Source organism: Ambystoma mexicanum, chromosome 2p (genome assembly GCF_040938575.1).
Source record: "Ambystoma mexicanum isolate Mex_15411 chromosome 2p, UKY_AmexF1_1, whole genome shotgun sequence".
In the NCBI taxonomy this organism is placed as follows: domain Eukaryota; kingdom Metazoa; phylum Chordata; class Amphibia; order Caudata; family Ambystomatidae; genus Ambystoma; species Ambystoma mexicanum.
The window spans coordinates 1,313,725,036-1,313,749,027 of NC_090923.1; the positions used below are offsets into that span (position 1 = coordinate 1,313,725,036).

Genomic DNA, 23,992 nt, shown 5'->3' on the forward strand with positions numbered 1-23,992 from the left:
AATTTCTGAGGCCTCCACCAGCAACATTGAAGAACAAGTGAGCCCTCGTCACGTTGACAGATATAAAGCCTTTCCCAGTTTGTCCAAGAGATCATCAATTCGTGGCATAGGATATGCGTTGAATTTTGAAACTTCATTCAATTTCCGGAAGTCCATGCAGAACCTGATGCTTCCTTTCCGGCTTTGGAACCAACACAATGGGCGAGCACCATTGACTGTGAAAGGGTTCTATAACCCCCATTTCCAGCATTGATTGTATTTCCTGGTTTAACGCTTGGATTCTGGCTTCCGGAATCCAATATGGCTGTAGTCTCACCGGGATATCTAGCGTGGTGTTTATCCCATGGTATGGTTTTGTGATACGGCCGGGCAGTGACGAGAAAATATTTTTTAACTCTTGGATGAGTTGGTTCAATTCTTCTCTTTCCCCCTCTTGGAGATCAGGATTAATACGTAGGGCCTCCACCCCGAGATCTTCCCTCCCAAAATGCATCTCATGCTCCATACTTATCAGGGCTATGGTAGGGGTAGGCTTCACCCACTTCTTGAGGAGGTTGACGTGGTATGGGGAATCACCTTTCCTCTTGCCTTACTTTATATGTGATGGGTTTTAGGACTTTCACAATGGTATACAGGCCCCACCATGCCGCCAACATCTTGTTTTCAGAGGTTGGGATTAGGACCAATACCCCCCCCCCCCCCCATCTAAAAGCTATGCAATCGTTCCCCTTTGTTGTACTGGGTTTCCTGTAAATGTTGGGCTTGCTGGAGATGGGTATGGGCAATGGATTGCAGTTTCTCCACCCTTTCTGCAAATTTATGGGCATAGTCCTTGAGGACGACCTCTTGTGTTTTTTTTTCTCATTCCTCTTTCAGGATATCGAGTAGGGTCCGCACTTGTCTTCCGAACAACAGCTCAAAGGAAGCAAACCCCATGGAGAACTGTGGGGTATTCCGAAGGGTTATAAAATGCCAAGGAATTAACCAATTCCAATCCATGTCTGCGGGTCTCATGGTTTTCCTCAGCATCTGTTTGATGGTTTGGTTAGATCTCTTAACCAGACCATCAGTTTGAGGATGGTATTTCGAGGTGTTGAGGCAGTGTAGGTGTAGCGTTTGGCACACCTGCTTGAGGATGGCGGACATAAGGTTGGTACCTCGATCAGTTATGATTTCTTTGGGAATTCCCACTCTGGCAATAAAAGGAATTAGTGCATCACAGATTTGTTGTATGGTGACGCTTCGCAGGGGGAAAGCTTCTGGGTACCAGGTGGCATAATGAACGATCACCAGCAGATATTTGTGCCCTCTGCTGGTGGGGTCCAGGGCACCCACAATATCCATTCTGATCCTATGAAAAGGTTCTACTATCAGGGGCATAGTTTCTAGAGGGGCTTTTGGTATATTAGCTCGGTTTTTCGTGCAGGATTTTCTGTATTGTCTTCTCTGGCCCCAGATGCCCCTCCCCCACTTGCACATGTGCCACTTCTAGCACTGTGTACCGGAATTTGGCTGGTACCACCATCTGCCGAATAGGGTCTTCATCTGTTTGGGGTACCACCCGGTAGTACAACCCTTTGTCCTTGGTAAAGTATGGTCCTTATCCTTTTCCTCTCCTTGTGTAGCCATCCGTGCTTTCCGTAAATTAGGATCCACATTCCTGCTACTGTCCCCTTGTTCATCTAATTTTCAATCTATTGTGACTCGTGACTTTTTCACGCCACTGCTTCTGCATGCCCCTTTTCTAAGCGCGACATTTAATGGTTTAACCAGGGTGTGCTTCGATGACCTCTCTCCATGAAAGGGGGCGCTTTCCAACCAACTCTCCTTTATATGTTGTATGATTCTATACATTGAGGGCACTGCAGAACCCACCACCAGGGGTTCAGGGAGCATAGGAAGCACGGCTTCTGTGATCTTTAATTGTTAGCCAGCCAATTTAACCCCGATATCTTTGGTAGGCGAAGTCTTTACATTCCCATGCACACACCGGATTAGGATCCCCCCCCCCCCCCGAGATACTTAGACTCCACCTACAAACTGGGCGCTGGCTGGTGCCTGTAGGCTTCTGGAGTCCATTATTGCTCTTGCGGGAATCCTGTCGACCTTGGCCTCACAGGTGTAGGGATACTGCGACTTGGGGTGGGTTGATGGTCCTAAGAGTAGCTATCACCCCCCTTGGCATGCTGTCATGCATGCTGGATGCTACGCTCGTAGAACAGCTAGACCGTTCTACTCCAAATGGAGGTTATTCGATACGTTACCGGGAAAACGACGTTTGCACTTTTCACGTCGCTAACTTCACGTGACTTTTGCTTCGTCACGTGAACTACGGTATTACGTATTTAAGCAGCGTAGAAACTTCACTCGCTGCTTCTGATTGCATCTATTGGCGTTGTGTAGCTGAACCTCTGATCTGCATCCTGGCATATTTCTACAGCTACTTTTGGGCCTTCAATAGCGTGTGTTCCGCCACACGCTGATTCCTGGAGCTATTTCTTCGCGTGATAATTCACACGCGCTCTCTGTCTTCAAGCGCGGCTGGCCAAGGCTGCGTAAATCCTGCCCGCGTGTAAAATCCACACGCGCTTTCTGTCTTCAAGTGCGGCTGGCCAAGGCTGCGGGAATCCTGCCCGCGTGTACATCCACACGTACACTCTGTCTTCATACGCGGCTGGCCCGGACTGCGTAAATCCTGCCCGCGTGTAATTCCACACGCGCACGCTGTCTCCAAACGCGGCTGTTCCGGACTGCGGGAACACCGCCCGCGTGTTATTCCACACGCGCTCTCTGCCTTCAAGCGCGGCTGGCCAAGGCTGCGTAAATCCTGCCCGCGTGTAAAATCCACACGCGCTTTCTGTCTTCAAGTGCGGCTGGCCAAGGCTGCGTGACTCCTGCCCACGTGTAAAATCCACACGCGCTCTCTGTCTTCAAGCGCGGCTGGCCAAGGCTGCGTAAATCCTGCCCGCGTGTAAAATCCACACGCGCTTTCTGTCTTCAAGTGTGGCTGGCCAAGGCTGCGTGTATCCTGCCCGCGTGTAAATCCACACGCGCACGTTGTCTTCACACGCGGCTGGCCCAGTCTGCGTAAATCCTGCCCGCGTGTAAAATCCACACGCGCACGTTGTCTTCAAACGTTATTTTCTTCGCGGCTGTTTATAACCGCGTGTACTTTGTTTTTCCTTAAAAAGAGCGCTATTTCTAACTCCTGCATCTGTGGAATTAACAGAAGGATTGATCCCTATAGTGGGAAGGAAGCTTTTCAAGGATTATTGGAAGGTGACATTGAACTGAACTTTTGGACGCTATCCTGTGGTGAATTCAACCCGTATCTAGCGTGAGCCTCGTTCCGTTCGGGATAAGTCTCCCTTACTAATTTTCCCTTCCTTGTCGTTTGTTTTTCATTCAAAATCCATCAAGAGACTTCTGGATTATTCTACCCTAAACTAAAGGTCAGTGTGAACATTCCTGTCATTATCTAATTCATCATACTCAGGTTGGAGCAGTTATTCATGATACTTTAATTTGTCCTAGGCTGGCTTTCTATACCTTACCCACGCCCTTTCCAGTGATCCATCGCTCTGCCTGTTCTATCAGCCAGAGGGTTGTATCATTTGGAAGGTCTTCAATTGACTTCACAACTATCAAATCGTGTGAACAGGGATCCGGAAGACCCTACCTCCTGTATCCTTTTGAGTATTGTATCCTTTTCAGTTAATACTTTGGTACATTCTGACAGAATCAGAAGCCATGGAGGGTACGGATCCTTTAGCTGTTTTGACACAGTTGATCAGCGATTTGAGAAATGAAATGGTTAAGGCACAGGACATGTTACGGCACCGTATGGACGTTATGCAAGACGCCCTACATGGTAGTCCTCAGGGAGCACAGGTGCCGATGGCTACTGCATCTGGATCTGGGACTACGGCACCCCCACAGGAAACTATTAATGTGGTTATGCCCACTCAGTTTCCCTTGGCCCCTCCGGAACGGTTCACGGGTGATCCCAAAACCTATAGAACCTTTGTAAATCAGTGCCGACTCCATTTTCTTTGCCGTCCTACATCTTTTCCTGATCTAACCACAAAAGCAGCCTTCGTGCTTTCCCATTTAGGGGGCACAGCTGCTGCTTGGGCTAACCCTTTGTTGGAAACAAATAGCCCTTTGTTGTACGATTGTGACGATCTCTTGACTGCTATGAGTAAAGTCTTTGACATGCGTTACTCTACTCAAGCCACAGATTTAGAGTTGCTTAACCTACAACAAGGCAGCCAACCCCTTATGTCTTACCTTGCCCGGTTCAATCAACTGACGGCGGAAACCCAATGGCCTGACAGCAAGAAAACGGCTGTTTTCTACAAGGGTCTTTCTGAAGAACTGAAAGATGCCTTATCTACAGTTCCTGTGGTTCCTACGGGTTTTCCAGAGTTGCTCGATTTGGTTCTACAAATCGATGCCCGAAGGAATGCTCGAAAGGGAGAGAAAAAGCCCTTCATGCCAGTCTCGGGGCGGTCAGAGACACCAGCAGTCATCTCTAACGACCCTGAACCCATGCAGATTGGCGCCGTGAGAGGCCGATTGTCCAATGCAGAACGGGAGAACCGAAGATAAAACCACTTATGTATGTACTGTGGTTCTTCCGAGCATTTATTGGCAACATGTCCTAAAAAACCCATCAAGCGTGCGGGAAACGCCAAAACTCGACAATAGCAGGAGTCCCTATGTCGAGTGTTTCATCGGACTCCAGTACCATTCCTAAACATGCACCTGTTATAGTTCAGGTGACGTTACGTTGTGATGAGCGAGAAGTGGTTTCCAAGGCCATGGTTGATTCTGGAGCCACCAGCAATTATATAGACATCACTTATGCCAAGAACTGTTCCTTACCCCTTGTAAACAAAAAAAGACCTGAAACGGTGAACACCGTGGACGGATCCGTTTTGACTTCTGGTATGGTAACCCAGGAGACGGTACCTGTTCAGATGACGTTATCGAATAATCATTCAGAAGAAATCATCTTCGATGTTATTGCTGCTCCACAGTACGAGATCATACTTGGTCTTGCATGGTTAACCCTTCACAATCCTGCTGTTGACTGGGTTTCGGGATCGCTCCAATATCCTTCGATTCATTGCAATGAACATTGCTTTACCAGTCAGGAGGTGTCAAATAAACAACACATATTGGCCTCTATGGTGGAGGATTCAACTATCAGCGTTGTACATCAATGCGACAATATCGTACCATGCGAATACGCTGATTATGCTGATGTCTTTGATAAAGGCCAGGCAGAACAATTACCTCCTCATCGACAGTACGACTGTCCTATCGAATTGATTCCTGGTGCCAAAATTCCTACAGGCCGTGTTTATTCACTAACACCTAAAGAAGATGTTGTGTTAAAAGAATACATTGATAAAGCGCTAGCAATGGGCTTTATACGGCCCTCACAATCACCTGCTGCATCTCCTCTATTCTTTGTTCCTAAGAAAGAGGGAGATCTCAGACCATGCATTGATTACAGGGCACTTAATGATATCACCATCAAAAACCAATACCCCTTACCACTAATAAACATTCTATTGGATCAATTAGGCACTTCCAGTTATTTCACCAAATTGGACTTGCGAGGTGCATACAATTTGGTTCGCATTTGTGAAGGCGACGAATGGAAGACCGCTTTTAAGACACGGTATGGTCTTTACGAATATTTGGTGATGCCTTTTGGTCTGTGCAATGCTCCCGCCACATTTCAATTCTTCATGAATGATATATTCAGAGACATAATGGACCAATTTGTAGTTATCTATCTGGATGACATTCTGGTCTACTCATCATCTTTATCGGAACACGTCAGACATGTTTCTACAGTCCTACAAAGACTCAGGGAGAACCATCTTTATGTGAAAGCCGAAAAATGTGTCTTTCATTCACAGGAAGTAGAATTCCTTGGTTATGACATTACCAATCTAGGTGCTCGAATGAGTCGTTCCAAGGTAAAGGCCGTCTTGAATTGGCCGATTCCGCATAATGTCAAGTCACTACAGTCTTTCTTAGGCTTTGCGAATTTCTATCGCAGATTTATCCATTCCTTTTCCAAAACAGTAGCTCCTTTGACGGCTTTAACTAGTTCTAAAGTTCCTTTCTGTTGGAACCAACATGCCCAAGCAGCATTCGAAAAGCTGAAGGAAGCATTTACCACTGCACCCGTGCTTCAACATCCGGATCCTGATCGCCAGTTTGTCGTTGAAGCGGATGCATCCAGTGTCGCTATTGGTGCAGTACTCTCACAAGTTTGCACAGAAACCAAGGAGGAACACCCAGTGGCTTTCTTCTCTCGCAAACTCACCTCATATGAACGGAACTACACCGTCACTGAGCGGGAACTACTGGCTATCAAAGATGCTTTCTGAGAATGGCGTCATCATCTTCTTGGGGCCAAACAACAGGTGTTGGTGTACTCTGACCATAGAAATCTCCAAGCGTTCAAATCCATGAAATGCCTTACGGCCCGTCAGGCCAGATGGCATGTCTTTTTTGCCCAATACAATTTCCAGGTCACCTATCGTCCTGCCCGAGAACATGTTAAGTCGGACGCTTTGTCCCGTATGAGTGAAGAGGCGCAGGAAGAAAAACAAGTACAGATTCAGCTGTTGGCAGATCATGTAATATGTAGTTGTTCGGTTCAACCATCCCTAAAAACCGAAGTACAAGAGTGGGTAAAAATTCATCCACAAGTAGTCCAGGATATGAATCTGGACGTACATAACAGTTTACCATTCACACAAGGAGTACTTTATCTACCAACTCCTTCAATGCGGAATAAAGCCCTCAAATGGAATCATGATTCCTTGATTGCAGCCCATCCTGGACGGAAGAAAACACTGGATTTGCTCAAAAGGTGGTGCTGGTGGCCATCCATGGCAAAAGATGTTATAAACTATGTATCTTCTTGTTCTGTATGTATCCAATGCAAAAATACTCCTGGTAAACCAGTGGGCTTACTCCAGTCCCTACCTGTCCCTAACAAACCATGGGACATGATATCTATGGACTTTGTGGTAGAACTCCCCCCAAATCAGGGATATGATACCATATGGGTCGTAGTGGATTATTTCACTAAATTGGCTCTTTTTATTCCCTGTATTGGTTTACCAACTGCTGCTGTTCTGGCTGAACTATTCATCCATCATATATTTCGTTTCTTTGGTCTACCATCAGTAATCATTACTGACAGGGGCTCACAGTTTGCGTCACGCTTTTGGAGAGCTTTAACATCTGCATTACTGATTGATGATAGAATGTCCAGTGCTTATCATCCTCAAACTGACGGACAGACTGAAAGGGTCAATTGTACTATGGAACAATATCTGCGGTGTCTGTGTTTGCAATACCAATCAGATTGGCTCACGGTACTGCCGGCGGCTGAATTCGCCTATAACAACTCTTATCATAGTGCCATAGGCACTTCACCGTTCTATGCTCTCTATGGACAACACCCCCGATCAATACCTCTGGATTCCGGTCTATCCTTGGACACGCCTGCCGCAGGCCGTACTTTTCGTGATCTGAAGAGATTACAAAGAAAGGTGAAGCAGCAATTGGAGCAGGCTAAACGACGTGACAAGTTCTATGCCGATGCTCATAGAGTATCCGCACCTGTCTATAAGGCTGGTATGAAAGTCTGGCTATCCACTAAGAACTTAAGAATTCCAGGCAAAAAGAAATTGTTGCCTAAATACATCGGTCCGTATGTAGTGCTCCAAGTTCTTAATCCTGCTGCTATACGTCTGGCTTTGCCACAACGATGGCGGGTGCATCCTGTATTCCACGTGTCACTCATTAAGCCATTCTCTGAAGCTACTAGACTGCCTGTACGGCCTGTTGCTATTTCTGTGCGGGGTTCTGATGAATACGAGGTACAAGACATACTGGATATGAAACTACGTTCTGGTAGACCATATTATCTGGTGGATTGGAAGGGCTATGGTCCCGAAGATAGGTCCTGGGAACCTCTTTCTAATATTCATGCTCCTGCTTTATTGAAGCGCTTTCACACAAGAAGGGGAGAGGTTGTCCCTTTGGGGGATGGCACTGTCATGCATGCTGGACGCTACGCTCGTAGAACAGCTAGACCGTTCTACTCCAAATGGAGGTTATTCGATACGTTACCGGGAAAACGACGTTTGCACTTTTCACGTCGCTAACTTCACGTGACTTTTGCTTCGTCACGTGAACTACGGTATTACGTATTTAAGCAGCGTAGAAACTTCACTCGCTGCTTCTGATTGCATCTATTGGCGTTCTGTAGCTGAACCTCTGATCTGCATCCTGGCATATTTCTACAGCTACTTTTGGGCCTTCAATAGCGTGTGTTCCGCCACACGCTGATTCCTGGAGCTATTTCTTCGCGTGATAATTCACACGCGCTCTCTGTCTTCAAGCGCGGCTGGCCAAGGCTGCGTAAATCCTGCCCGCGTGTAAAATCCACACGCGCTTTCTGTCTTCAAGTGCGGCTGGCCAAGGCTGCGGGAATCCTGCCCGCGTGTACATCCACACGTACACTCTGTCTTCATACGCGGCTGGCCCGGACTGCGTAAATCCTGCCCGCGTGTAATTCCACACGCGCACGCTGTCTCCAAACGCGGCTGTTCCGGACTGCGGGAACACCGCCCGCGTGTTATTCCACACGCGCTCTCTGCCTTCAAGCGCGGCTGGCCAAGGCTGCGTGACTCCTGCCCGCGTGTAAAATCCACACGCGCTCTCTGTCTTCAAGCGCGGCTGGCCAAGGCTGCGTAAATCCTGCCTGCGTGTAAAATCCACACGCGCTTTCTGTCTTCAAGTGCGGCTGGCCAAGGCTGCGTGTATCCTGCCCGCGTGTAAATCCACACGCGCACGTTGTCTTCACACGCGGCTGGCCCAGTCTGCGTAAATCCTGCCCGCGTGTAAAATCCACACGCGCACGTTGTCTTCAAACGTTATTTTCTTCGCGGCTGTTTATAACCGCGTGTACTTTGTTTTTCCTTAAAAAGAGCGCTATTTCTAACTCCTGCATCTGTGGAATTAACAGAAGGATTGATCCCTATAGTGGGAAGGAAGCTTTTCAAGGATTATTGGAAGGTGACATTGAACTGAACTTTTGGACGCTATCCTGTGGTGAATTCAACCCGTATCTAGCGTGAGCCTCGTTCCGTTCGGGATAAGTCTCCCTTACTAATTTTCCCTTCCTTGTCGTTTGTTTTTCATTCAAAATCCATCAAGAGACTTCTGGATTATTCTACCCTAAACTAAAGGTCAGTGTGAACATTCCTGTCATTATCCAATTCATCATACTCAGGTTGGAGCAGTTATTCATGATACTTTAATTTGTCCTAGGCTGGCTTTCTATACCTTACCCACGCCCTTTCCAGTGATCCATCGCTCTGCCTGTTCTATCAGCCAGAGGGTTGTATCATTTGGAAGGTCTTCAATTGACTTCACAACTATCAAATCGTGTGAACAGGGATCCGGAAGACCCTACCTCCTGTATCCTTTTGAGTATTGTATCCTTTTCAGTTAATACTTTGGTACATTCTGACACATGCCAAAAAGTCCTATCTCTATACGTTCTGATTTATTCTTCTTCGGACACATTCCGATGATATGCCCGCACTCGTAACATTGTGGATTCTTTGGTGGTAACACATTGGGCCTGCTCGGAATTCCCATGTCGCCTTCCGGTTTTTGGCTTAAGGTGTACGACCCCCCCCGTCCAGTCCGGGTCATGTGAGGGTGGTAGTGGGCATTCCTAAACCCCTGTTGGGCTGACTATATGTCCTCATCCTTCCTTAGACAGCCTTCTGGTATGTAGAGGCGTTATTGACAGCTTCCGCCAAACTAGGCCGATGGTGTTGCTTAATCCACCGATGTACTGGAATTGGTAAGGCCTCTTATTGCTGCAACACAATTCTCTCTAACATTTCATTGGTGGTTGTGGTTGCTGTCTGGATCCATTTGTCTGCCAGGTTATTCACCCTATAGAGTAACTGCCGAGGAGTTTCATTCGGGAGCAATTTCGTGTCCCAGAACTTCACCCGGTAGGTTTCTTCATTGTGTCCGAGTCTTTTCAATACTACTTTCTTCATGTCCACATAAGTAGTGTCCCACATGGGGTTAGCCACATGACATGCGCTCTGCATCTCCCCCATCATCAAGGGTGCAATATAGTGGCTCCATCTCGCTTGGAGCCACTGATGTTACGCTCACCTGGTATCCACAGGGACGCCACCCAGCCGGGTTACTTGCTGGTATGCTTCTCAGCTTTGCCCTGATGTGGTCTGTGGGGAAGGTTCTGCCTGAAAATACAGGAGGACTGTGTTCAAGACTGATCGACTGGGGTAAGTATCCTCCCTCAAACCCCGTATGATTTCGGTCCCTCTGGCGCCCTCTCCTCACCTTGTGGTAGAATTGGGCAGGCTCTCCATCCTGCCTTCTTTGCAGGGGCGCGTTGTCTTTCATGGGCGAGTGCAGTCCAGTTACTTCACTGACGCCGGCCCGTTTGATATTGTTCAGGTAGGTCTTATTGCTGTTCTTTAGTTTGGTTGCTATCCTGCATGCCTTTCTTTGTTTAAAATGTCTCTTTTTCTCCCTTAGGTATGCAGAGTTTCAGCGCAGCGAACTGGCTTGGTTGAGCCCCGCTGGTAAATGATGGCGCATTAAGAGCGCTATGATGCGGTAAGTAAGCGCTATGCGCAGCGCTGCAAAATCTTGCCCTTGCTAACGTGTGTTTTCCTTCCTTGTAGGTCGCGGTGTTCTTCAGCGCGAGTGGAATGTCTGGAGTGGTGCCAGCCGAGAGGCGACAGCCAGGAAAGCCTTTTGAGGAGTTCGTAATTTGTAAATGTCTCTACTGCTTTCTTTAATGTTGCATCTATCTTCCCCTTTCAGGTCGTTGTGTCCGGGAGGCATGCAGATTCCAGGAAGCTGTTCTCAGTAGCTGCAACTGTTTAAAGATGAAGACTGCAGGTAAGATGCTGCTGCTAATGATGTTCCTTTTGTCTCCTTGCAGGTTCTGCTTCTCTGAGGTTCGAGGGAATAGCTGGACACGGGGAGCGTCACGTTGCAAGCTGCAAAGTAATGCGAAGCGTGTTGTCTTGCCGGGGTGTGGTTTAAATAGCCCCAACAAAATATTTCAGGTAAAGTAGTCCCTAGGATACCACACCCAAAACACTAGACCGCATATCTTGGTTTTTAGGAACCAAGCTATGTGGATGCCTCCATATTGGCTGACAATACAATAAAGTAGTTCCCAAGCACATTGTTTTTCATGGTGTATGAGCCTGGCGCCATAGGTGCCAAGACTGGCCCCATGAGGGCTTTTGAAGAGGATGCCAGGCTCTAGAGGCCCAAGTCCTGACTCCACCTGGCCAATGGGTTTGCCAGAGGGGGTTTTGGGCGAGGGTCGTGACAACTGAGCATTCTGAGCACATGCTCAAAACTGCCAAAAAAGTGAGCTGGGTCTTCCCCGGAATATACTTTTGCAAAACCATGGCAGGCACCTGGGCTTATCTCCTCATTGTCACTGCATCCAATAGCTGCGCCTGTTGCAGCCAAAGATTCTGTTGAAAGGTCTTCTCTATCTGCCTGAGCCTGTTGGCTCTGCAGCTGTAGCACCTGCTGCAGTTGTTGGCCTTTACTCTGAGCTTTTATTATTGCTTCCATGGAGTTCTCTCTTTCAACCCACCCCTGCCACCACTTGTCACCTGCTTGTGGTATCCAAATGATTACACTTATGCTTTAAGGTTGTTTATTACCGCAACCAAATCATGTTAACACAGAAAGTCCTGCCATCATGTGGGCTGTTACTGCACAACAAAATCCTATCCCACCCCCTGTTGTCCTCTGCAGTCATCCATCTCTGGCTTCCCCTTGGAGTAACTGTGCTTGGCTTCTGCTCCCTCATTGACTGCAAGCCCCCCAATTCTCTTAAGCCCCACTTAATGTAATGGACACGGCTCCGGGGAAACCTTCCATCTCTGTGTCGGGCTCAACTTTTGCCATAAACCCAATAGTCTCTTCGCCTGCTACTCGGTGCAAGACCCTGCTGGCCCAGCCTCCTGCGCTGATTGTCCGCCGCTGGTCCCTCGACTCTCAATATGCCCAGACAAACACCTCTTTAGCAGTGCTCGCCCCATTCCTGTCCTGCTCGTTCTCCTGCTTGAGGGAGAGAAAAAAAAAATCCAATTAGACCCGACCCTTCACACTTGGCTCCCAGCCTGTCTATGCTTTACCCTTTCCATTGCTGCACCGCCACAACTCCTCCTCCCTCCACCTTTTCAGTCACCGCAGCCGTCCTAACGCTGTGTTCCCTTCACCCCCATCACTGCCCTTGATCTCTGCTGCCCAACTGCTTGCTGCAGCCATCCCCATCATGCTGCCCGGCACACGATCAGCTGAACATCGGTTTAGCCTGCCGCCACATTCACAGGACATGGTTCCCTCTTCACAAATACTAATAGAGAAACTGCAAGGAATGATTATTAAATGTGAACTGCATCAATAAAATTGCCCAACATGTAAAGGATTATTTGCATAAATATAAAGATTAGCATGTGCACTTTTTGTTCATAGATTCATCTGTGTACTGTAATATATTTAACACAACCACTATGTGCACACTAACAAAGCATGCCCACAAAACATGCTATCATAATCAACCAATAGAATCTAATGGTGTAAAGTGATTTTCTTCAATACAGAAAACCCAACTAACTTACAATTTTGAAACATCATGTTCTCCATAAAGCCAGCCATCTTTTTCTTCAGGAATCAGAAGTGTGATAAGATCACCTTCAGCAAAGCTGAGCAATGTTTTGTTGTTTCCAGGAGTATGTGGAAAGATGGTTTTAACTTTTGACCTCTTCATCAGGTTCAATCCCGTCGCAACTGACATGGATCTGGGTAAACCCAGTTCATCTGGATTATCTGTTGAAATCGAAACGTGTAATTAATACATTGAAAGATATCAAATTTTATATTTAAATTATATAGTAGAACAAAGTATGCAATTAAGCTGTAAATATGAAAAATTACCTTCATGGTGATTGAGGTCTTCTTAGTCCAGGCTCTCCCTCCTTCACAACTGGTTGGGAACGCCTGTATTTGCAGGCGGGCTGGAAAAAAGCTGGCTGAAAAAGATAGCTGTCACTTTAAGAGTTTTAGAAGGGGAAGGGACTACGTCACGCGGGTGTCCCTCCGCACACCGGGCCCACACCTTACCCTCACATCACCAACAGTCCACAGCCAGTTCCTGTGGTTCCGCGTACTGTAGGGGATGTCTGGGTGGGTGTTGTGAAGGAGAGAGAGCCTGGACTAAGAGAACCTGAATCACAATGAAGGTAATTTTTCATTTCTCTGTCGTCCTGGCTATCCCTCCTTTCCAACTGGTTGTGACCAGACTAAAAAGCCTTTGAATAAGCAACAGTGGAGGAGACAGCATGTACAGGATCCAGGCAAACAAGTTGCGGAGAACCTCTTGGCCACATTCTGCATCATTTATGGACAATGTGTCCATAGCATAGTGCTTGCAAAAGGCAAGCGGGGTAGCCCAGGTAGCTGCTTTACAGATGTCTATAATGGGAACGTGCCTGGTAAAGGCTACAGATGCTGCCTTGGTTCTAGAAGAATGAGCCCGCAGTCTCTCCAATCCTTTAAGTTGAGTAATTTAGGGGTGGGGTGAAGAACCTGTTCCTTCTGTTGAGTAAAAAGATATATGGAAAGTGAAAGATCTAGGGGGGATTCCTCGCTAACTCCATAAGATCTGGGAACCAAATCTGGCAAGGCCAGAAGGGGGCTATAAGAATTATTGTCAGGTTATGTGACATTTTGAATCTCTGCAAGATCTTGTGAATTAATGGAAGAGTTGGTAAGGCATAAAGTGTTAGATTCGACCAATTCAGATGTAGAGCATCTCCCAGGGACAAAGGGCCCTGACCTTGTCTTGATGCAAACTGCAGGCAGAGTGTGTTGCGTTGGTTGGCAAAGAGGTCTACTGATGGATGGCCCCACTTCTGAAATATCATGTGTGCTACTGATGGTTTCAGCTCCCATTCTTGCAGGGTGGACTGTAACTTGCTTAGTTTTTCCGCCAGGACGCTCTTCTTCCCCTAAAGATGGGACGGCAACAGGAAAATGTGATTTTGAATGGCTCAATACCACATTTGTTCTGCTAGGAGACACAGGGGCCAGGAGAGAGTCCCCCCTACTTGTTGGTATAAAACATTATAGTGGTATTTTCCGCTTGAATTTTCCCCACCTATCCTTGAAGTGAGGGAAGAAAAGATTTTAGAGAGAAATATATGGCACTTAGTTCCAGGACATTTATGTGGTCCTTCCTTTCCTGTAAGGACCAAAGACTGAGATTTTCGGCTTTGACAATGAGCTCCCCAACCGTACTCTGAAGAATCTGTTATGACTATTTGGTGAGGGGGAGGTTGAAAGGGAGATCATATTAGCAGGTTCTCTGGGGAGTTCCACCAGCGCAGAAAGTCCTGAACATGGACTGGAATTTGGATCTTTATTTCCGGGGGATCAGAGAGCCGATTGCAGCCGAGAGCAAGATGACACTGGGTCGTTCTCATATGGAGCCTTACAAAGGGAACTAGGTTTAAGCAATATGCCATGAGGCCCAAAAGCCTTGCAAACCACCAAGCTGTCAGTGACTGGTGGGTGGGGAACCGAACTATGGTTTGTTGAATGGCTTCCACTATTTCCAAGGGTGGAAAGACTTTGTGCAGAGAGTACTGCTCCTAAAAATTGGATCCTTTGTGAGGGTTTAAGTTGGGATTTTGTCACATTTATAGAAAACCCCAGGTTGAACAGAGTATGGCAAGTAATTTGCAACTTCTGACGCAATACCTCTGGAGACTGGGCTTTGAGAAGCCAGTCGTCTAGGTAGACATATAGATGGATAGCCTGCAACCGGAGGTAGGCTGCCACTGAACCCAGAATCTTTGTGAAAACCCTGGGGGCAGAATTTATCCCGAAGGGTAGACATGTGAACTGGTAATGAGATCATCCTATTGTGAATCTCAGAAATTGACGGTGGAGTTTGTAGATGAGGATGTGGAAATAAGCATCCTGTAGGTCTACAGATGCCATCCAATCGTTTGGATGTAGAGAAGCCAGAATCTGAGGAATGGTTATCATATGGAAAGTATCCAGAGACAGAAATTGGTTGAGGTCTGAAAGGTCCAGAATTGGACGGATCCGGCTTGATTTCTTTGGGATCAGGAAGTAACACGAGTAAAAACCACGGCCTACTTCCTCTTGGGGAACCAATTCTATCAGTCCTAGAAGGAGTTTTTGAATCTCTTCCAGGAGCTCTGGGGATGATTTCTGGAGCTTTGGAGGAGAGGAAGGTGGAATAGCCGGAAGAGCAACCATGTTGAATAATATTTAGAACCCACTCCTCTTGAGTAACGGTTTTTCAAAAAGGGAGGAAGTTGGAAAGCCTTCCTGCTACTAGGGATGTATGCTCCTGGATGATGGTTGGAGCGGAAGGTAAGTACATGCTCAGGGGGAAGTCAAATAGATTTATTTTGCTCCTGAGTAGAATTACAGGCAGCGGGAGGGGCTGATTTATTCTTGGGTCAAAACCGTCTTTTTGGCAGAATAGTACGATTTAGCAGAATTGGAAGAACCACTGTTGCCTTATGTACGTGGTTTAAATGCCTTGATGGTTTGGTGATATGGTTGTTTCACCGAGATCGAGCTAAGTTTTAGCTGCTGTGACACTGTCCTTACATTTCTGGAGGACCTCATTTGTAGATGGTTCAAACACCATTTTACCATCAAATGGAAGGTTAAGCACCATCTCCTGGATATCTTGGTGCAAGGGAGAGGCAGAGAGCTATGTGTGTCACTGCATGCAGACTGCACTAGTAACTGCCCTAGCAGTTGTGTCAGGTAGGTATTTAATGACTTGAGGCTGTTACATAGCAGCTTCTCTGCCTTCGAAGATCCAGAAAGAGAACTTGTCTGCGGCTTCCTGAGGTAGCATGTCGGTGAAGCGCTCCAGATTCTCCCAGTTAAGGATATTAAATCCTGCCAGAACTGTAGCAGTGTTAACCTGCCTAAGTTGTAAGGTAGAGGTGGTGTAAGACCTCTTACCTTGGGTCTCCCATGTTTTTGCATTTTTGTCAAGCACTGAAGCTGGAGCAGGGCCTTTACCCTTTGCGCCAAGGGCAGCAGAGACTACTGCTGATTGAGATGGAAGATTTCCCATGAGTATGAAAGGTTCGTCCTTGGGCACCTTGTATTTATTGTCTAGGGCCTTGGAGACGTGGAGATCGGAATGAGGGTTTCCCCAACGAGCTAGAGCTTGCTCCATAATCGACAATTCCATGGGCAGTGAAACCTTAGACTGCTGTGATGGCAGTTTCCCAAAGACACCAGACATTTCAGGCTTATCCTTTGGGAGGATTTCAAGAGCCTGAATGGATTTAGTGACAATGTCACGGAACACCTTAGAAGGTGAATGAGTGGTGTCCTCTGAATCTGAGTCAGTGTCCTTCGACATTTTCTGTTATTTGGGTGGAGGAGCAGGATCCACATTGTGCACTGGTACCGGTACATGGTCAGGAGTATGGTCGACTGGAACCGATCCCTGAGGTAGTACTGGTGACATTTTGGGCTCAGAAAGCATTGTTTCCAGCAAAGAGTTAGTGATGTTGTTTGCCATTTGGGTAGGCCTAGGTAGAGGTTCTTCCATTCTGATAGGAGAAGTAGAAGAGTCAGTCCTATTAAGTGGTTGGCTAGGATTTTAAATGTTCAACACCACTGGTCTAGCACCTGAGTGTTGGTTAGAACCAGTTGGGGTGTAGGTTGTGATGACACCAGTGTAGGTTGACCCAAATTGTCCTCAGACTGAGGAGAAAAGTGAGGCAAAATGTAAGCAGTGTGAGCTCTCGCAGGAGTGCTGAACAATTGTTCTGGTGGAACCGTAAAAAAGTTAGAAGCGTCAAAGTCTTCTGAGTCAGAAATTTAAGTTGAATTGTCTTTCTGGCTCTCCGGTCCCGAGGCCGAGACAGGACCCACAGGGGATTTCTTCTGTTTGTGTTTTCATGGAGCATTCAGTACTGGACTAGAATCTTGAATGCGAGTGCTTATGCCTCTTATGAGTTTTCCTTGGTACCGAGGAGCTTGCAAGCTCAACTGCAGTAGATGGGGTAAAACTTTTTGTTTCAGTACCAAAGTACCCAATGTTTTATGTGCAGAATCCGACTTGGATTTGTCTGGAACAGGGGAATCGGAATGGACTGAATCGACCCCGGAGGCACGAGCCTCTTTGCACGTACCCTTGCCTGTTCGGTGTGCCGAGGCAATGGAGGACTTTTCCGGTACCATTGTTATTTTGTCCTGAATAAATAACTCTTCCGGTATCGGATGGGTCTTCTGTCACCCTTTCCCACCTGGAGGTACTAGTGCTTTCCCACCCAGAGGTACTTACAGGTGAATAGGTCGGGGGATTCCCCCTGAACGGTCCTGTGAAAACTCCAGACAGAGGAGGCAGTCTTCCCTTGGGTACCGACAGCCGGTGCCAAAAGTAGTACCTCACCTGAAGGCATAGGCTCCCTCTTACCGATATCGGCCTCCCTCCTGTTTTGGACGAAGTCCTCGGTCACCTTTGGTACCGGTCGTAGCTCAGACATGGAGAGAAGAAGAGTCCACAGAGACCTCGGGTGAATTCCACAGCAAAATATGCAGGTACTCACTGGGTGATGTATACCCAGACAGCAGACGCAGGCATGGTGGGGATCGGCCACGGAAAAATGCTTCCAGCAACGGACGCACTGTTTGGAGCCTGTTATGTGGCATGCATAGACGGAGGCACCACAAATTGAAAAAATAAAATAAAGAACCAATCATTAGAGAAAAAGGACATCCAAAGGAACGCCACAAAGAGGGAGGTGTAGCGCAGCAAAAAAAAAAAAGAATTCCGACCCGCCCAGCAATTGGAAAAACAGGAACTTAGTGTGGACCATTGGTGACGCGAGTGTAAGGTGTGGACCAGGCGCGCGGAGGGAAGCACGCATGATGTAGGCCCTTCCCCTTCTGAAACTCTTAAAGTGACAGCTATATTTTTTAGCCGGCTTTTCCGGCCCATCTGCGGATGCAAGTGTGCCCAACGAGTTGGAAAGGAGGGAGAGCCAGGATGACAGAGAAATATATTTACTTCAAATCAAAATGATAATGATCTGTGATTTCTCTTCATTGTTGCATATTACAAAATTGTGGCTTCTTTATTTAGACAAGGCTTAACGTTGCACATCATGCCCATTGACTCCATGTGCAAAAGCAGATTACTTTGGGATTTTTATGTTAACACGTTCATATTAAGCTCGCTCTTTAAATACATTTACTACCAAGCCAATTCGCTTCTTTGCCTGTTCAATCATGTCAGCTAGCTGAACACTTGCAACATGAGTCCTTTCTTTAGGTTTAGTGTAGACAATATATGTATCCACTGCACTAGCCATTGCACCCAAAGAATGCCCCTCATGCTCCCAGCTTAGGTACCACATCAGATGAGAGCAGAGATGTTTTTTTCCACTTGCAAGATCAAATTAATTAAGTAAACTACATATTTAATGGGGAATCTATTAAATAAATAAAAAAACTCCCATTCAGTAATGTTCTTTTTGATGGATGCGATCATTCCACCCACAGATTCCACATCTATGAAATATTGATCCGATGCCGTTTGTGCTGCAATGTTTTTCAGCTACCCACTGTGCAGCACCAGGCAACTTTGAAGTTGGCTCCATCTCGGCTCCTTGGAACAAGGGATATCACCGTATTTACACGTGGGCCCGTGGATGCCGCCTTCTTCAGTTCTATTTTTATTCTCCCAGCAAACCGCATAGCCACACATCGAGAAGGGAAATTGCAAACATTACAATCAGCAATCTGAATACATAATTTAGCAGGGTAGGCTGACGTGAAGGAGTCTGTGAAGTTATATCAACCAGAAAGAACATTATCAAAGGTACATAATTTGTTTTTCTAATTGACACATTCTTCCTAATGATTCCTTCAAAAGCTGTGTCAAAAGAAATAGGAGATGCGTGAAGGCATCATGAAGTACGACACAGACAACAAACTTCAAGTTTAAACAAAAGATGTTAAACTGAAATGTCAGGATGGGTGAAGGCCTAACTTGCCCTATAGTAATGTGTGTTTTCCCTTTCTGCACAAAACTAAGGAAAGTATGTGTCAAAGAGTTCAACTAAAAAGTCTGTTTGTGTCCAAAACCTATCTCTGCCGTCACAACTATAGAAAACCAACATGTAGGGATATCAAACTCAAAAGAAACCTTGTTTAACTCAAAGTTCTGAGCTTCTTCCAGCTCACAGCTTTCTCTCAGCTTCCCTTCCCCAAGCATAAGAATGTTCCATGAAAGGAAAAGTCTCAAAGGTTACCTTCGCCAGTCCAAAGCAGTATAGTTCATGACCAATCATTGGGATTCCCTCCCCCAAGTTCAAAGTAATACAATCCAAAACGAAAAGGGTCTCAGGCCTCTGTTCCCAAGACGACAAGTATAATTCAAAAGTGTTGCAGTGGTTTTGTTAAGGTTGTTTCTTAATGTCTTTAGCTTTCACCTTTTAAGATTCTCTGGTCTAGGTGCAGTTGTCAGACCGCATATTCCACCCATCACAGGTTCCGCAACCAGGATCCCTGGACTTCTCGGCCCCACATACACGTTCCTTGGCGCTTGCTCCTGTGCGTCAAGTCACCCTTACTCAACTCCTCTGTACTGGCCTCCCGGCCTTATTGTGCAATCTTTATTTATTTATTTTTATTTATTTATTTGCATTTATAAAGCGCACAGAACTGCCCTGGGGCATCGTGGCGCTGTTACAGCAGACTTAGTCATGAACACAAGCATAGGAATGTGTTTACAGATGTAAACCGAGTTACCGAGTACATTTCACATTGGTAATAAACATTGAGCTTAGAGGTTATGCTATGCTGTGGTTACAATGCAAGCATGAGAGTGCATGTGGAAGACTTTAGCGGAATAGGAGGGTTTTGAGGTTTTTACGGAAGGTATGGTATGATTTTTCGTTCCTTAGTGAGGTAGGTAAGGAGTTCCAGTTTTTAGGTGCGAGGTGTTGGAAGCTGGTTCCTCCCGCCCTGGATCTTTGAAACGTGGGGACATCAATCATGTTGGTGCGGTGAGCTCTGGTGGGTCTGATGGAGGCTTTCGGTGTGATTCTTTCTGCGAGATAGGGTGGGGCATCCAGGGATAGGCATCTATGTGTGATGGTCATGGCTTTGAAAAGTATGCGTTCCTTCACGGGTAGCCAGTGGGCATCTTTCCTTGCTTGCGAGATGTGTTCTCTTTTTGGAATGGACAGTGCTGCCCGGAGCGCATTGTTTTGCGTGATTTGGAGTTTTTTTAGGTTGTGGGCGGAGGTGCCTAGGAACAGGGCATTACAGTAGTCTAGTTTTGTACCTATAGTGGCTCTGGCGATGGACAGGCAGTTTTTGGCGGAGAGAAAAGGCTTGACAGCATTTATCATCTTGGTGGTAAGTGCCGAGGAAGAGGCTATGGCGTTGACCTGGCGAGACATAGATAGTGAGGCATCTAGGTGAACGCCTAAGGTTTTAACAGTCTTGGAGACTGAGATGGTGGAGTTGTCGATGTTGAAGGATTTGTATTGGGGGGGGAGTTTGTTGAGAATTTCATTGGTCCCTACTATGAGGATTTCGGTTTTGTCCCCGTTTAGGCAGAGGCCGTTGGCCGCCATCCAGGTTTGGATGGCTGTGTAGATTTTGGTTAATGCTGTCGCATCTTCTTCGTAGGTCCCAGTTAGAGGGAGTAGTACCTGCGTATCGTCTGCGTAGTTGGTATACGCTATGTTACGACAGTCGAGGTCATTGAAGAGAGGAAGGGTGAATATATTGTAGAGAGTGGGGGCGGTGCAGGAGCCTTGTGGGACGCCGCAGTGGATGGTGGTAGGGGTTGCCGAGGCAGTGTCTGAGAAGACTTTCATGAGTCTGCCATTTAGGAATGAGGCCACCCATGCAATGGCTTCCGGGGAGAAGTGTGCTTCATTTTTTAGGTGCATGCCTTATATTTCTCCGTCTTTTCCTTGATTGCCTCGTGGGCCTGCCACCATGTGCCACACCCCCTTCGCCAAGCTGTTGCCTTGCCGCACAGCATTCACTCAAAGATTATCCATATTCTCATTTTCTGCCTCTTGTCCCTCTTTTATGTCCTGCAACCTTCTAATAGGCTGCAGGTGTGCTTGGTCAATTGAATCTGCCTTACCATAGGTAGGCAGACATGCCTGACCTTCGCAGTGTTTGGGATGCAGCTTCCTCATCTCGGTACCGAAGTGGCAGAGGGAGGTACTCTTCATTACTCCCAGTTGTCTCCTCTTCATCGCAGTACTGTTTGGTGTTGTTTGTGGAATAATGAGGGAAACTGGCTTGTAACAGCCCATAAAGGTTGGGGGAAGGTTAGATTGACTGTCACTACGGAAAGGGGGATACCATGTCTTGTCTAAGGGCATCCCAATCCCAATCCTCCACCCAGGTGATCCTCCCTCGCTTCTCCAACCCCAGGGTCAGGATCCACAAGTGATGGCCTGTCCCTGGCCATCTGCATAGAGGATCCAAGGGGAGTAGGAGTCAGAATACCCTGAGGTTTCTCACAGGTGGGAGAAGGACAAAAACGCCCATCTTTACATCAAGATTGACCTTCCTACACTTATGTCCTCAATAGTCAGAAAGTCTAAATGGGAACAAAATGTGAAAGTTTGCAAAGAGGCCCATGTTTCCACTTGGCATATCTCCCGTCACAAACCCCCCAGACTCACGCATGGCCGATGTACTGTAGCGACTTGATCTCTTGTTCAGTGGTTAGGGAGCACTTCATGTATCTTCTTCTGTGCCAATTTATAGCAAGTCTTGATGTATAGATGGTCTTGTTTAGTGAAGGTTTTTCATTTATTTGGCTTGGTGAAGCCAAACAATTCGCCACAATTCTATACTCATTAGTTCTAGATATGTTGAATTGTAGAACCCCCTTGGTATCCAGCTTACAAAACCTCTCATCCATCTTTGAAGGAAGATATGAAGGAAATAAAAGCGATGAGCAGAATTTTTGTTGTAAATGGAATACCTTGGACAGAAACTAGGGTGTGACCGGTAATCGTCTCCTTGGATAAATGCATGGAGACAACAAATGCACCTGTGGCTCACACACGCTTCTGGCTGATAAACAAGACTAAGTTTGAACTGAAATGAAAAGAACCTCAAGGGGTAGAGACGTAGAGGATCAAACTGAGGCACTATGAGAAACCCAGAAGCAATTTGAGGTCCGAGGGATGAACCACAAAATGTTCCAGAGGGTAAACATCTGTCAAGTATTTAAAAAAAATGCAAACCATTGGGACAGCAAAGAAAGACCCTTGCTCATGTGTCCTTTTGACAGCAAAGTGCTGACAGAAAGAATTTTATTGTCCAATGCACGGGTCTGACTTGGCCACTGATGAAAACAATTTGAGACTGAACCAGAGAGGCACAACATGTGAATAGTCATATCAAGATGAAAACCTTGTGAAATTCACCAGTAAAAAAATAGATTGATACAGCGGACAGGCGCGTTGCAGACAGGATCACACAAACAACAAACTTAATAGTACAATTCTTCTATCTCAACCTCTTATAACCAGGTATGAAGTTCCAGTGTTCTCACATTGGGCTGAAACACTCTGCATCAGAAGATCTTCCTTCCAAGAAAAAGGAGCAAGTATTGCATGACTGCGTACCAGGTATCGTGTGCCCAGTCTAAACCAATAAAGATTGTTTCTCCACTCAGCTTCAACTTTCTCAGCACAAAAACGATCAGGGGGAAAAGAAGAAATGTGTACATCAGGTGAAACCCTCATTGAATCACCAGTGCATCCGACTGTTGTCTCCCTCCGCAGGCCCAGCAGGGAAATCCGTAGAGCAGTCCAGCTCACACTTGTTGTTCAAGCTAGGAAGCAAAATGTGGATATTTAGGAAACCCTCACATGGAGACAATTCGCTCTCTTCAGCTCCTAGTAGTGAGAACTCTGAGAGCCAACCAGGGTTCAGATGGTCAGTAAAATGAGAAGCAGTCCAACTTGTTCTTGATCACCCAAAACCTTAAGTATGGCCTCCCTACACAGCTTGTGTGACCCCCACACCATCCACCTGGTTAAGTAGTGCATGCCTGTGGTGTTATCCGGGAGGACCTGGACAGCAGACTATCTTACTGATAAGAAAAGGGGTAATGCTTGATGAGCTGCATTAAGTTCTTAATAGGACTCCTCCTGGCCTTCCCAGAGGTCAACTAGCAGATCTTGCAGATGAGCTTCCCACACCATCAAGGATATGTCAGTAACCAAGGTGACAGCCAGTCATGATTGCCAGAATGCTGCCCTCCCGAAGGAGATTGGTTGTGGATGCCCACCAACGCACATCACTGCAGACCTGGGTGAGGGAAGGGGCAGAATGATTAGGTCCCTATTAATTGGGCGACAGGCTCCTCATTGACCACTGTAGCAATGGGATCTGCAGTCTTGCCTCTGGGAATATGTTCAGCTTCCACATGCCCTAGCATCATTAAGAAACCTCCTGCCAGGAGTCCCACAGTTGTTGAATAGAACACAGCGCTTCTGTTCTTGGAAGCGAGCTACATACGGGGGGGAAAGAGTTGCATTGCGGACCTTGCTATCTATTAGGTGCTATTCGTGTCCTGGGAGCCGACACGCTCTAGCGGGCTCAGCAAAGGGGGGCCGTAAGAAAAACATAATTCAAGCCTTTAGCAGTATTATTCTAACATTCTACCATATAACGAGACTGGCTGGCAGCTGCGAAATGATTAAATGCCCTGCAGCTCTGCTTCAAGGCTACATTCGGGAGGGAGCCGGGCATTCTTCCTGGCGCTGCCTACGTTTGTGTTTCAACGAACTCTTGT

At 46.7% G+C, this 23,992-nt stretch overlaps 1 protein-coding gene across 1 annotated transcript in view; it reads right to left on the reverse strand.

The window, feature by feature from the left end:
* Window positions 1-23,992, reverse strand: part of BAIAP2L1 (BAR/IMD domain containing adaptor protein 2 like 1) — a 1,517,181-nt gene that overhangs the window by 430,383 nt on the left and 1,062,806 nt on the right. Inside the window, exon 10 of the mRNA XM_069645654.1 lies at window positions 12,753-12,960. Within this exon, the coding sequence (XP_069501755.1) occupies window positions 12,753-12,960 (208 nt within the window). The remainder of the gene's footprint in view (window positions 1-12,752; window positions 12,961-23,992) is intronic.